Consider the following 16,239-nt stretch of genomic DNA (forward strand, 5'->3'; position numbering starts at 1 on the left):
CCATAGGAGTTGAGGTTTAGTTTTGGTAATTTATAAGCTGGAAAGGAGTACAGAGAAAAAATTCTGTACAGCTGTGTCTTCATCTGCACAGCTAAGCAACGTGTCATCGACACCAGACAGGACTCTCCTCCTAAAAGGTGCCATTGGCCTATGGAGGCAGGACACGAACAGGGCTCCAGACTGGGGCTGCCTGATGCTTGCCCAGTCATCATCCTCCCTCTTGTTTGGTAACAGATCCCTAATATTAACTGGGGTGGCAATTTGTCCAGCTAAATGACTATGTTTCCCAATTCTCTAGCTTTCTAGGCAGTTCTGGAGGGAAGTGTATTTATAAACAAAATGGTTGTGGCTTTGGGGACACTCACCATTTCCCTTGCCTTCTTTCTGTCTGGAGACATGTGACAGCTGGAAAACACCAGGGATGGCAGAGCGAAGACTGGAGGTGGCCTGGAGTTGCCACCCTGGTCCAGGACTGCTCATCCCCAGGCTTCCCAGACTTGTTTACAAAACTGTAATCAGGGCTCTGTCCCTGGGAGCTGAGAACAAGTCCTAACGGGGCCAGGCCTTCTATGCTGACCCTGATTCCATCGTGGGGACAGATGGCATCCCTGTTATTTTAGTTGGGAATGAGTTTCAGGGAGGCTTCAGTGGCACAAAGGCCCCCTCAATTACCTTTTAAATCAAATTCCTTTTTCTTTCCATGACCATGGGAGGATGTATAAGATTTTGTGGGCCCCTTTTAAGGAAGGTATGGTCAGAGGCCTATACCCACAAATCGTGTGACTTCTCTCTTTGATTAAGTGACTTAATGGAATGGGACCAAAACAGTTTGTATTGAAATTTAAATTTCTAATGAAAGTCAATGCATAAAATCTCCAACTGTAAGGCTGGTGGGGCAAAGGGATTACTACACTCCCTGGCATCAGGAAAGCTTGGGTCCATATTATCCTTCAAATCTTATTTCAAGAAATTAGATACTGACTTTTAAATCATTTGTATTTGCATAATTAGGTGTATGATCAATTATAAATAATTTAGAGGAAATAATTAGAAGATGAGAAATCAGTTAAATCATTTTGAAGCAGCAAGCTGATTTTCAAATATCACCGAGTCCTTAATAAACAAATGTGTTAATATACTTTTTATAAGACCAAAACACATCTATGCAACTCATTCACCATAACTTTCTCCCTAAAATGTCCTTACAGCATTGTTGAATGTGCATGGATTCAACTTCATCATCTCATCAGATCACCACCTGGAGTCAATCCAGGGCATGCATTTTGGCACGTGTGGCACAGAGCGGAGAGTGTTATCCGCAGCCAGGAAACAAGGCGTTTATGACCATGGAAGACACAGACTGTACTATACCTGAGGGCATGGGAAAGTCTCAGCCATGTCTACTGCTTCTGCTTTCTGACCTCATCTTTAACGACCTTTACTCTTAAGAAGAGGAAAAATGATGGGTAAGTTTGTCTTTTTTGCTTTGTTTTTCTGAATAAAGGACATCTTGGTTCATCATTAAAAACAAAGCAAAACAAAACAAAAACTTGGGTTTTAAAGCATGTAGAATATATAGTATGTGATGCCAGAAAAGGTCAGATTCCATTTATGAGATCTTTGAAGTCTATAAAAAAACTATTTGTGGCTTTATTTTCTTTTAATCATATTTAAGTAATACTGTTCTATATCTATACCTGTTTATGTAATGTTTTCAATATTATATTTATATATACTTGTTATCACTAAATTATTAAAGCTATTAATAATCTTATACATTTTGAGTTTCTATATGTAAATTGCATTAATTTATCTATCTATCTAGAAATATATGCATAACTAATTAATAGCATAATGTATATTCACTTTTCATCTCCACTTCCTTTTAAGAAGGCCAATGGTGAGTTGTCAATTTCAACAATGACATGCAACTTTGACATATGTCACACCTGCAAGATAATGGGGAATGGTGGGGAGAGGGCTGGCAGAAGGGCTTGATCACAATAACACACTTCTAGAAGGCCAAGGCATTTACAAACATGTCAGACTAGAGACACTATGAAAACTCTTAATGGCATAGACAAAACTGGAATAAACTGCATCCAGAGTAAGTGCTGAGGAATTCCATAAAAACCAGACTATAGGAAAATATACCTATTTATAGTGAGAGAATAGATGGAAAGGATATAAGATTTGAAATAAAGTACATTTAAGGTTTTAATTTTTCAAGTCTCTGTTCCTCTTTTCCATGATATGTGGTACAGTATTAGTTCCTCTTTTTCCAAGCATTCCCTAAACACACCTAACAGCACATCATTCATATAAAATTTCTGGTACAGATATTTGTCCAGGGTTAGGGGGCAGAATTAGCTGTGTTTTCTAAGATCTTTTAATGTTCTATAGTAACTCATGACAACTTCAGTATCTGTACTATTTTGAACTAATTGAAGAATGTCAAGATGCGATAAAGCATGATATGCCAAAGGTCATATTAGCACCTATTTTGGCTTCTGACTTGAATCCAGCATTTTCTTCTGCTTCCAGACCACTGCACTGACCTCACTACTTATCCTAAGTCACACAAGCTCTGATAGATAAACATCTGTATACATGAGTGGGTCTTTGCACCAGTGATGTGAAAGATGATTGTTTTCACCTATAAAAAGGTGGCCAAGGCCCTTTTATTGTATGAAAAGTGGCCTGCTTATCCCTAAAATGTTTATAAGCTCTTTAAAGGATTAAGTTATAAAGACATTATCAAAAAATATTTGAGGCCCAAGTAATTATGTGATTTTGTTTGCATGCACATGTTCCAGATTTGGTGTTTAAATTATGCAGCCATGCTTTGATCCTGCTGTGGGAATTCTCTCCTGAGACTATCTACTTACTGGCCTTTGCTGTTTATTGGACGTTGGATCTCTCACATAAATAGTTCGGTCAGTATTACGTACTGGTTGAGTCTTCAAATCTATTCCATCGTCATTCAGATTGTCTTTCCTTTTTGATTTTATACATCCCATATTTCCTGTTGGAATATAAAGCAATGACATTGTTTTACCATTCTAGAATGGCTTCAAGCCACCAAAATTTCTCCATTAACAAAGAATAAAACAACGCATTTTTATCCTTTAGCATAGATAGTTTAACAAATTCAAAAGTAGATATTGTTTACAAACCAGTTTGCTTGTTCATTCATTTGTTCATTCATTCATTCAGCAACTATTTACTGAGCATCAATTTTATGTCACCAAGACATTATTCTTTTCCTAAAGGGGATCATGTTCTTGTGGCAAAAATGTGTGTTTGTGGAGAGTCAGGGACTGTGGATGCACAGGACCTAAGAAAGGACATCTAACTCAGGCAAGAGGAAAGGATGTGGTCAGGGGTTGCATCCAGAAGGGAACACTGAGTCCGATGGGAGGGCCCAGGTGCAAAGGCAGTAAAGGGTTTCCAGGAAGAAGGAACTTCACTGCAAAGTACTGAACCTGAGATGACATGGCCTCTTGAGGGAACTCGTTCAAGCTGATCCTTTCAGGGCATTAGTTCTATAACGCAAAACCCTTTAGCCAAGGAGCAGGAAGGGGTGGCCAGGAGTGGATGGACAGGGGGCACACCCTGGGTGCAATGCTGTTTTTCTTTACCCTGGACTAATGACACAACTGTAAGGTAAAGTGAAGCGGCTGGAAGCCTCAAAGGCAAGCACAACTGGGAGCTACAGAGCACAAAACCTGACTCCAGTGCAATGTGGCCTGGGGCCTAGGAAAATGGTATGGCCTTCACCAAGCCTGGAAGAAAATGAGAAGACAGGTATTGGAGAAAAGATGCTTGTAGGAACATCCAAATGATCAAATCCAGCAGGCTTGTCAGTAATCAGATATGCAAGTGTGAAAACCAGGAGAGATGGCAGAGCTGGAGGCACCAACGACGGCCTCAGCAAGCCAGAACCAGGCAAAAGACTTAGGAGGAAGAATGGACGGTGGAAGGGGACTTACTTGTGCTTGACCAGCACGGAATGACATGACCTTGCTTCTAATGCTAAACTCTTTCATTCACTTACTCAGTTAATACCAACATGTGTGGAACACCACACAAAGCACACAAACCCTGACTCACAGTACAGCCTCGTGGTCAAATCTGCACATTAAAAACAAAACGCAATCAGCTACGAGCTCCGTTGGAAGGTCCTACATGGTAGTGGTGACCAAGCCGAAGGAACATCAGAATTATCTAGACTTAACAGAACAGATTCCCTGGACACATTCCAGGAAATGCTCTTGAGGTCCGATGAGGGCAGGGTGCTCCCCACCAGATCTGTGTAATTCTGAAGCACTGCCGTTGGGGACACTGCCCAGAACATCAGAGGGAACAGTGTTGATTTCGGGGAGATGACTTGGGGAGGAGGCTGTTGAATTAGGGAGCATCTAGGGCGGGTGGGGAATTGTTCTTAGGTATATCCCGATGTTCTCTACACTAGCATCTATTCCGCATTGTTGAAACAGCTCATCTCTGCCCTGTGTCCTGCAGGCCTCCAGTTGGTCTGTGACCTTCAACTTGTTTATCATTTCATTATTGAGGTATGAAGGCTCTAATGGACAGCCACACCTCTTTCTGAAACTAGCAAACTGTAGTTCCCAAAATAAAGGGGAAACAAGAACTTTGATTCAAAACAGCTTTTTTTCATATGCTAAGGTTTTTGAAATAGAGAAGGGCTTGAAAGTTGATCCGTAAATAAACAGGAGAGTTCTTTTTCACCAGTCCCTCTACCCTCCCAAATAGTTGGGTTTACCTATCAGCCGTTAAAACGGTGCTATATAAAGGACGGACAGGGCACCGGCCGCGGTCTCGCGCGCGGCATGCGCCGCACCCCACCCGTCGAGCCGCCCCGAAGGAGGAGCCCTGCCGGCCCTGCCCACCGGACGCAGACCCTGCCCCCTCCCTGCCCCTCTCAGGCGGTGCCACAGCCCCGCCCGGCCTGGCTGCTCCTCCCGTTCTGTCTCTGGCTTTGATGTGGACGCTAATATTACCTCCCCGGACAGGTCTTCACCAACCACCCGTTGAAAAGGGTGATCATTCTTCTGCCCACTCCCCACGCTTTACACTCTCTTTTTCCTTTCACGCCCGATGTTCCAATACATGTTGTATGTATTGTCAGCTCTCCTACAGAAAGCAACCCAGAACAGGGCCTGTGCACCACAGGTGCTCAGAGCAGCACATTTGTAGAAAGAGCAGACAGAGCTGGGATAATTGGGGAAATCTGAATATGTTTGAACAAGAATGTAGGGAATTGTTCAGCTTTACAGGCGTGGCAAAGGTGGTGTGGTTTTGCAGGAGAATCCCGGTATCCAGGAGCTGTTGGCCAGGACTGCAGGGATGAACACTCATGCTGTCTGCGAAGCTCAACATTTTGGCCAAAAAGAACAAGAGAAGAGGGTGGAGGACAAATGTGACAAATATTTAAAAAGTAGTGAATCTAGGTGAGGACATTCTTTTACTTTTTAAAATAGATTTGGAATTTTCAAAATTGTAAGTTAGAGAGGGGAGAAAGTAGGAGGGTATTATGAACAACTCTATGCAAAATATTGTTCAAAATGTTAGAAACCCCTGGGGTGTGTGTGAAATCAGGAGATGAGATTAGGAAAGTACTTTGTGGTATGCTCATCATATGTCATGCCAAGCAAAGTGGCCTTTATTTCAGCAGGAAGCCACAAAAAAATTTTAACCAGGGAAGATGATAGGAGATCTCCACTTATGAGTGAGAACTCTTTAGGAAGTGATGAGGGAGAAGAGAGCTGAAGTGGGAGAAGGGAGACACAGACCCTGCAAGGGCCCCAGGTGGAGAGACGGTGGCAACTGCCCAAGGGGCATGGCCATGGAAGGAAGATGAAGGGTGAAAATTAAAAGCAGGTGGATGTGTGAGGGGGTGGAGATAGTTAGTACCAGGATTATCATTTATTTATGCCTGTTTCATGTTTTTGCCTCTCGCATCACCATGGCCAACTGAGAACCAAATATATATACTGTAGATGAAAACAACTAAAATTCCACTCCACATAGGTCACCGTGCACCCACTGCTCAGGCTGAACGGGCCTCTGCTGGCCACCCACCAGACAGGAGCCTTGTGTTTGGGGCCTTGTGGTTTATCCACAGTTCAGCAAGAAAGCTCAGGGAATAATACTTTAATAAAAAATTAAAATAAAATAAAGAAAGCTCAGGGAGTAACCTGTTGTGACATGGGGAAGAGCAACTTGAACTCAAACCAGGTCTTGCATTTAATTCCTTACGCTACAGGAAAAGTAGAAAATACAACGTACACCCAACAAAAACTGAGAAAGTGGTTACACATGCTTGCAAGTGATATGTTACATTTTACAGTGATTCACACCTTAGTATTTCTGAACTGAACACGTATAATTTTCTAAGCATCTCAATCCTCAAAGAAACTCTACCACTCAGGTTTTATTAGCCCCACTTTACAGAGGAGTAAAACTAAGCTCAGAAAGCTTAAATGACTGGCCCAAAGCCACAGTGCGAGTGAGTGGTGGCACTGGGACTCACCCACAGCTTCAGCCTAAAGTCTGTGCTCTCACCATTGTGCCATATGATGGCTATTTTGAAACTTGTGTTTTATCTACTATTAATGATGCCCAACAAAGAGATTATTTTTAAAGCCTGCTTCTCAAAAGGATTGGAAATGCTTTTACACAAAAAGGCAATAATGAGTTTAATAAAATGAAAACAAAGAATTCTCGCCAAGGAAAAGAGTTCATTGAATGCAGGCAGACGTGGTGACATGGTGGGTAGTAGATTTTTGCTGTAGCAAGTTTCCTGGCAGGAAGAGCAGAGCACAGCATGGTCACTGTGCTTTCACAGGGGAAGGGGAAGTAGGCCAGGCCCCTCATGGGGAAGCAGGGCACCAGCATGAATTCTAGGGTTTCTTAAGATAGCCTTTTACATGAAGTGCTGTTGATGACGTAGTTGGCAATGTCTTTAATTTTTTTTAACAGTAAATGAAGGCACATTTTATATGTGGGACTTTGGGTTAATAATAATAATAACCAAGGTTTTGATATACAAATACAACTCTGGTATGTGTATCACACATGCTCAAGATGATGGTATAAAATGACACAGCCCTTTACTCACAAAGGGACATCCACCAAGAAGACATCCCGGAAATGGGAGGCAAGTGCTTCTCCAAAATTGTCTTTCACTGAGACAAATATCCATTGGGGTGGGTGACTCATCCTCATTTTAAGGGCCTTAGAATACTAAAATCCTTTAAAAACAAAAACAAAAGACAGACCCTGGGGTAAAAGATGAATTTTGACTCCTTGTTATCACCCTGCTGCCTCTACAATTATCCACTTGCTCAACAAAGAAACAACTGTCCATTTAGAATTTCACTTATAGGGATTTTTTTTTCTCCAGCTTACTGAGATATACTTAACATATAACATGTATAAATTTAAGGCATACAACACGATAATTTGATATACTCTCTATTATGAAATGATTGCCACAATAAGGTAAGTTAATACCTCCATCACTTCCCAGTTACCATGTTTTGTTTTTATATTTAGAAGTTTTAGAGTATTTGTTCTTTAGGTAATAAGGGTGCTCATACTAATGTTATTTATATGATAGACAGACAATCTAGGCATCCATTTATAGGGGATAGTTCATTAAATTAGGTCGGGTTAACAAGAGATATTAGCATAATTCAGATATTCTTGACCATCAATCATTCCTAACTGAAGAAATACACTAACACACAATTACACACACATATTCATATACATATTTAATATGCACAGAAAAACATCTGAAGAGATAACCACCACCGTATTTATTAGATTACAAAGTCTACCTGTAAGGTGTAAGATCCTATGTGGAAATTTTCTCTTAAAAATTCCTATGGAAGACATTACAATTTGCAAACTATTTTGGAGTAAGAATTGTGGAGGTGGATTACTGAACTCAATCCTGATCCATCAGTTATTAACTGGGTGATCCTGGGCAAGTTGCCTAACCTCTCTGTGCCTCAGCTTCCTTCTGAAAAAGAGATCATTTTGTCCAGCTCATTAGGTTGTTATGAGGATTAAATTAGTTAAATTAGTTAATATTTGTAATTTGTTAAGTACATAAATAAATGTGGTCAAGTGCTAGTTTTTCCTCAAACATTGGAAGAAAAACAATCCCATAATGAGAAACACACAGACAACCCATACTCCACCCCAAAAAGAGGAGAAGAGAAGCACGTCTCCCATCTTACTGGCAGGCTGGCACATAGGCCCCCTACCCCACCTAAAGGCACATTTTCTCCCTCTCCCTCTCCTCCACTCCTTACACAGTTGCCATGTCAACTCTGCTGCCCACTTTTGAACTGCATGATGACCTGAATGTAAATGTATGTATCACTCTGTGATTAAGGAGAGGGGAGAGAAACAGTGCAAAGAGGCTCCTGTGTTTGGATATAACTTAAATTTTGGGTAGTATTTTGTTTTTCATCATAGGTTTTGCAGGTTAAAAGGTATCCCATCGTATATATTATATTTTAACCTATATTTTTCAGCCTATTATATTTCAAGTGTTCACAAATTCAACTTCCTGTCTGCTACATGAAAGTTTTAAAATCACTAATTTCTGGTAATTTCAGAGCTTAAAAAAAGCAAATATAGGAAATTGGATGCCACTTCCCCCTATGAAATGTGATCTCTGTTTTAACACCTAGTTCACATCCAATCCTAGATGTTACAATTTAAAAACAAAGCTGCTAGGATTTAACCCCTCAGAATCTAAACTTCTTGACTTTACGAAGTGCTACAAAAGAAACCCCGTTGATACCATGCTTAGTTTTTATTATGACTTAGGCATTTTGTGCCTTTATTTCAACAGCCACCAAAAAGAAGCTAAAATTGTTTTTTTAAAAAACTTCACCACAACTTCCCAAACTGGAATGCTTTAATTTGCATTGAGTTTTCCCAGCAACAAGTGAATTACTCAGTCAAAGGCATGTCATGGGGAGCTCTGAGGTCTCCCTCCTTTTACTGACCTTCTCTTTTCTGACCCTGTAATATCAAGTGATCGTTCTGGAGTAACCAAAAATGCAATAGGGTAGGAGACCAACAGTGTGGGCAGAAAGCATGGAGTTTCCTCTTCTGTAGCCAGCATTGTCAACATAAGGAAAGCAAAGGCCCAGAGGTGAACCAGGGCTAGGTGATCAAAGGTCTCAGGTAAAACTGGAACTTGGCCCATCGGCTTCAAAGCTGCACCCACCCAAGGCCTTGCTGCCTCTTTCTGAAGTGAGCTTCATCTCCAGGAGTTTTCTGAATTAGGGAGTTTAGGACGGAAGAGAAAGAAAGCCCCAACAATACAGAGATCAGTGGTAATGATCCCAAACAAAAGTGAGCTTCAAAAGTAGGTTGAGTTTGACTCAAGAATAATCACAGGAATTCATCCCTAACATCAGGTTCTCCAGTGCTCACACCTACATTCCAGTACCAGTTGTTTAACTCCAGAGATTTACTTTGTCTGGCTACACAGAAACCTTTTAGACACTCTTTGTTTTCTTTTCAAGAATGAGCCTTTAAAGAGGCAGTCTGTGCCAGTTGCAATGTTTTCTCCAAACCACCAGGTCCTCAGAAAAATCCTCACTGGTAGCCTCAGATGGCAGAAGAGGAGAGAGGCCAGAATTTATCTCCACAATCAACTCCATCAGTACCTAACTTAAGTGCTCATTTTCTTTTGTCTATTTTCCTAAATTCCTTTTGAAAGGGAGAGAATTGAGAAGGTTGTCACCAGACTCTCTTTACTTTGGCAACTAAGATTTTTGTCCTTATATACATTTTCAAACATTCTCGATGTTTTTCCTCCACAAAATCTCCCAAAAAGCCATTGCTGACACAGCTGGTAAGATCTGCCTGGTTCTGGGGCCTGGCTTTCTAACTTGCCCAGCCTCAAATAAGGTTTCAGTACGGTACTACCTACCAGCAACAGTGGCTGGGGCAATTAAGTCAGTGTGGCTTTGGCATCTGGTGACCCTGTCTCCTACTTTTCCTCTGGGTTTCATATCCAGAGCAAGTCCTTGGCAACTTAGATGACACAGCTGCCTGCTGTATGGCAAGGATTTCATCTCGTTTATGTTATGGCTATCATCTCTAGTCTGTGACAAAGAGGAAGTCCTCAGGATCCCCCTTGAAGGGTAGGGATGTGGTTTACAAGAAGTGAGAAAGATAAGCCTGAAGAGCACTAGAAAGAGTAAGACTGGGACAAAACCTGTGTAACCCCCCCCACCCCCCCACTGTTACAATAAGCCCCAGTTGGGAAAGAGAGTAGGGTGTTGGCTTCAAGAACTTCTGGATGGCTCCAGGTCCACCTCCCTAGACCCAGGCAGGAGGAGGCTGTAGGTCTGACGGAAGGGCTGTTTAGCTCTTTGCTTGTCATCTCACACAGGGAGAAGCACGGAGGGAAGATGGAGTCAAAACCATACAGCCAGAGGCTCCTGTCATTCAGCCTGTTGAAAGTCTTAAAGGGGTTCTAGATGTTTCTGAGTGACCTGATGTGATCTAGTCAGTCTTGGGGTGGTGGTCAGTCTAACAGTCCCCCAAATCACCAGTGCCCAGGCATATGTCAGCAGGTATACAAAGGACAAGGAGAAAATCTGTGGCTTCTTTCTTCCCCTAAAGCACAACAGAAACCCTGTATCTACTGAAAGAGTTGGGGAAGGAATGGGAAGGACCAAGCTCTTGCCTTAAGGAAGTGGGAGTCCTGATGGAAAAGATTCAAACCCTGCTGGTGAACTTAAGGCTATTTTCCCACCTGCTGCCATTCAGAGGCCTGAAGAGAGAAATAGAGAATGTGATGCCTTTTCCTGACCCCTGTGTTTTTGGCACAGCTGAAATGTAGTTGTAAATTCTGTAAGCCTGCTACACACAAATTGCAGTGGGTTCTGCAATTAGATGGTGGTGACGGTTTTACAAGCTGATGAGTATACTGAAAGCCACTTAATTGTACACTTCAAAAGGGTGAATTTATATTATGTGAATTACATCAATAAAAAATTAATTTTAAGCCCCCTCCCCACCCACTGACAAAGAGATGCAGTTCAGTTATGACTGGTTTCCTGAACTTTTCCTTATGCTTTTGTGATCAAAATCTGATATGTTTTAATTTACCTTCTGTTTGTTGATGTCTTTATCTGGTTTGAAAACATTTCCTTATTAGATGTTGTAAAACATAAGCATAGCAGCAAGATGACCCAGGGATTATGTAGTAGCTATGACTTGAAGGTATAGCATAAAAATGTGAAGTTCCCACAATACTGAGATATTCTGACATCATGAGGCATAAAAAGACAAACTGTGTTTTTCAGAACATTAATAAACCAATACAGTTTTAATGACTGCATTTATTAGTGAGTCCAGCACAAGACAATTAAAGATGTAGATGAAGGTTCAAACACCTAAAAGTTTGGAGTCTAGAGCAGAGAAGTTGACTGGAAGAGTGCAGAGGTAATGAGAGGTCTGGGGAATCAGCGATCAGGAAGCCTGGCTGCTGCTCCAGCTTTGACAGGCTTACAATTCATTATGGACAAAACCACTCTTTTCTGGATTGTAATTTCCTCACCATAAAATGAAGTCATTGGAGCAGGTATGAGAGGGCAAATGATATCATCTTTAACTTGACAATAAATATTAAAATCCCTTAAAATGTATGTACTTCTTAACCCAGTACTACCACTTCAAGTAACAATCATTTGTAAGAAAATAACTGGGCAGTTCCAAAAAGCTCTGTAAAAAGGGATATTTATAGTGGACTATGAGTATTAAATGAGTACATAAAGAAGTGTGATATTACATAAATAAAAGGGAATATTTATAGTGAACACAATCAGAAACATACTTCTTGCCAAATAATAGGTCACTGATTACATAAATGTAGAGCAGTTCTCAAAATTTCATTTCGCCCAAAGCCAGTTCTCTGAAGGTTTTCAAATTACAGGATGAACAATTTACCAAAATTTGTGTCTTTTAACTACCCATGAAGTTTATGTGATTCCCTATTAAATGGGATGGTTGTAACAGCTAAAGTTCACAGCAACTTGTATTAGAGTGGTTTTAATAGCTTAAGCATATAACAATTCTTCTCAAAAGTAACCGTTGTAAATGCTTTTGAAAATTTCTTTTAAAAAAATGTTCTATTTTTTAAAACTAAGGATATGGTACATATACACAATGGAATATTATTTAGTCATAAAAATAAAGAAATCTGCCATTTATGACAACATGGATTGACCTAGAGGCTATTATGCTAAGTGAAATACACCAGGTGGAGAAAGACAAATACTGTATGATTTCACTTACATGTGCAATCTAAAAATGAAACAAAACAAAATGAACAAAATAGCAGTAGACTCATAGATACTGAGAAGTGACTGGTAGTTACCATGGGGAAGGAGTTGGGGTGTGTAGCTGGGGTATGTGAGGGGGATAAAGAGGCACAAAATTTCAATCATAATATAACTTGGTAGTAGAGCATGGAGAATATAGCCAATGGTTCTGTAACATTTTCCTATGTTGACAGATAGTCACTACACTAGTTGGGGTGGATTTAATAATATGGGTAACTATTGAATCCTGTGTTGTATAATTGAAACCAATATAACATTGTATATCAATTATACTTCAATAAAAATATCAACAAATAAAAATAAAAACTAACAATTGTTGAGTCTTCTTAGGACTATATTAACCTAAGTTAGTAGCAATTATTAGTTTAATTATTAAAAATAGAGACAATTAGAGATATTTGATTATTAGATATTTGATGTTGATAGGGAATTATTATCACTTTTGTTCTTAATAATAGCATTAAATTTTTGTTTAAAACATATCTTTAAGAGATAAAATTAAAATATTTATGGATGTAATTTTTTAAATGGTAGTTAGTTGTAATTAGTAATTAGATATCATCTCACACCAGTCAGAATGGCTAGTATCAAAAAGACAAGAAATAACAAGGGTCAGTGAGGATGTGGGGAAAAGGGAACCTTCATGCACTGACAGTGGGAATATAAATTGGTGGCAGCCACTATGGAAAACAATATGGAGAACTCTCAAAAAATTAAAAATATAACTACCATATGACCCAGTAATCCCATTTCTGGGTATTTACCCAAAGAAAACAAAATTACTAATTCAAAAAGATATATGTACCCCTGTGTTTACTGCAGCATTATTTGCAATAGCTAAGATGTGGAAGCAACCTAAGTGTCCAGTGACAGATGAATGGATACAGAAGATGTGGTACATATTCACAACAGAATATTATTAAGCCATAAAAAAGAAAGAAATCTTGCCATTTGTGACAACATGGATGGACCTAGAGGGTATTGCTGGGTGAAATAAGTCAAAAAAAGATGAATAGCATGTGATTTCACCTGATACATGGAATCTAAAAAACAAAACAAATGAACAAAGAAAACAAAAATGGACTCAGAAATACAGAGGAACAAACTGGTGGTTGCTATAGGGAATGGGAAGGGGCAATGAGCAAAACAGGGAAGGAGATAAAGAGGTACACACCTCCAATTATAAAATTAATTACTCACAGGGATGAGAGTATAGCATAGGGAATATAGCCAATAATACCGTCATAACTTTGTATGGTGACAGATGGTAACCACCCTTATAATGGTTGAGCACATTGTAATGTTTCCAATAGTTAAAGAACTATATTATACACCTGAAACTAATCAACTATATTTCAATAAAAAAACTTTTAAATAGTAATTGGTAGCTTAAGTGTAATATGAGATATGGTTATTTCTGTAGTTTCCTAGTTCATTCTTACTTTATCCATTTTTCATTTTCAGCGTTTTAAATTAATTTTTAAAAATTCATTGACCCTAGTGGCATTTTGTTTTATTACATTTGAGGCTCAAATCTGCTTCTTTCTAGAAATTCCTCTACACATCTTCCAAATCTCAGTATGGTTTTATCCTTTTCTGCCAAATGGTTTTGCAAATAGCTACCAGATCAATATATCCTAATTTATCCTTAGAAATTAGACTTCAGCATGTTGTATGTATTGGGAATGTTTTGGTCACTTCCAATTATTTTCTGATGGTTCTAAGTTTAAATTTAAGCTTAAATTAAGTGAAAATTTTAACTTCTTAATTGCAGAAACATTAAGGTTGGTATTCCATTTGCAGAACCAGCAGGAGAACATTAAAATGCACAGAATTTTAAACAGGGAAATAACATTCAAGTAGCTAAAAGAAACAAGTCTTCCAGTATTTGATAAATTCACCAAATTGGCCTTCAGGCAATTGGCTTTTGGAAAGTTGACTAAGAACATGACACAGAAACACAAAAGAATACTGCGTAGTCATTAAAATCTGGTGGATATATATATAATTGACATAAAAAGGCATCCACAATGAATTTAAATGAGAAGTTAAAAAACAGTACACACAGTATTAATAGCATTTTTTGGGGGGGAAAGATACGAGTAGAAAAACTTCCAGGAAGAAATATCCTAAAATATCACAATGTTTCCAATGATGGGATTGCAAGTATTTTTGGTTTTGCCTTTCCAGATTCTTAACTTTTATAAGTTTATATATGTGTGTGTGTATAAAACATGATAGTTGCCATCACATATACATGATATATGCCATCACATATACACATACACATATGAAGACCTTAGGGATATGTGTTCAGCTATCCTTACCTAAAATTTTAAAAGATGTCTTACATTATGTATATATTATATATATATATTATATATATATAAAATGTACGCATAAATATACAATGTTTTTTTATTATACATATATAACATGTAATATACACACACATTATATAATATGTATATATGTGTTTGGAAAATGGAAAACATTTTTGAAAAAGTTAAAACAAAGTTAGAGAATGTGAACCCGTGACCTAAGGTCCTTCAAACTCTGATATCTGTGGGAGGAAAGGGCTTGGAGAGGAAACAGCTGGGGCCGTAGTCTTTGCTAAGAATGTAAAAGGAAACGAAATGTTTCAATCACGAAGATTTTTACCAGGCATGAGGGAAACCGCTGCACATCCAGGATATGCCCTCGAGGGTGCTCTGGAGGGACGGCACGGGCTCTGCCGGGGGTCCCAGGAAGGGACAGGCGCTCAGGCCTCCGTGGGGACACATGTGGTAGGCTCCATGCAGACCCACAAGTCCCCGCGCCCTGCCCCCTAGCAGAGCCGGGAGGGCTAAGGGAAGGGAGCTGGGGGAGGAAGAAGAGGCAGTGTGCGCACAGTTCCCTGAGGGGAGTGAGGCGAGGGTGGGAGAGGGTGCTGGCGCGGCCGGACTGCAGTGGGCAAGGGGCTGAGCAGCGCGAGGGGCCAGTCCTGACCCTCCTCCGACAAGCGTACTGCTGACAGCTAACACTCCCGAGCCGCGAGCTCTTCCCCGGGAACCTGCGCCTGGCAGGAAGCCTCTCCCACGTGGCGGATCCCGATTTGCATAACTCTCAGTTGAGCAATTCCACACAAAGACAACGGGATTGCTGAAACAAGTGGGGTTTTTGGTTTTGTTTCTCTTAACAATAAAGGGGAACACTATGAAAACAAGACGAGCTAATGGGAACTTATGTCTCATAGGGAAATGTGTCATTCAAAGGACCTGAAATGAAAATTAAGAAGTCTTAATTATGTATGTACAACAAAGAAGAGTATTAATGTAGCCTCATATTATTATGATCAACAATTAGGCTGCCTCTACTCAGAAATAGATAAAATTATGTATTTATATTCCACTTCAGGAGTTCAGTCAGCTTTACCTAAATGCATGTAGCATAATAGAAGCTATTATGAAATTAGAAAAAAGTAAAATCAAGCCCACAACAGCTACAAGAAGCTGAATGGTGTATCAGACCATACATTTCTGCACAGCTGTCAGATGTACAGTAAAATACACAAAAGTCTAGGTTTCCTGGGGCTAAAGCAAAGAGAAAAACATAAATAAATCTGCTTCTCTACAACAGGTTTTCTCAACCTCAACATTATTGACATTCTGAGCCAAAAAACCATTTGCTGTTGAGGCTATCCGTACGCATTGTGGGGACCATCAGCAGCAGCTCTGGCCTCTGCCCACAAGATGCTAGGACACTCCTCAGCACCAGTTGTGACAACCAAAAGTGTCTCCAGATATGGCCAAATGTCCCCTGAAGAAAGAAAGTTGCAGGACAGGAAATC

The 16,239-nt window shown here is 39.8% G+C and overlaps 1 protein-coding gene across 2 annotated transcripts in view; it reads right to left on the bottom strand.

The window, feature by feature from the left end:
• Nucleotides 1-16,239, bottom strand: part of LYN (LYN proto-oncogene, Src family tyrosine kinase) — a 120,547-nt gene that overhangs the window by 63,005 nt on the left and 41,303 nt on the right. The window contains exon 2 of one of the 2 annotated variants that reach the window (XM_073229536.1): nucleotides 2,952-3,025. In XM_073229536.1, coding sequence (XP_073085637.1) covers nucleotides 2,952-3,020 — 69 coding nt within the window. In that variant the 5' untranslated portion in view covers nucleotides 3,021-3,025. Of the gene's footprint in view, nucleotides 1-2,888; nucleotides 3,026-16,239 lie in introns of both variants that reach the window. The other variant, XM_073229535.1, reaches the window with a different exon arrangement.

Source organism: Manis javanica, chromosome 2 (genome assembly GCF_040802235.1).
Source record: "Manis javanica isolate MJ-LG chromosome 2, MJ_LKY, whole genome shotgun sequence".
Taxonomy (NCBI): Eukaryota; Metazoa; Chordata; class Mammalia; order Pholidota; family Manidae; genus Manis; species Manis javanica.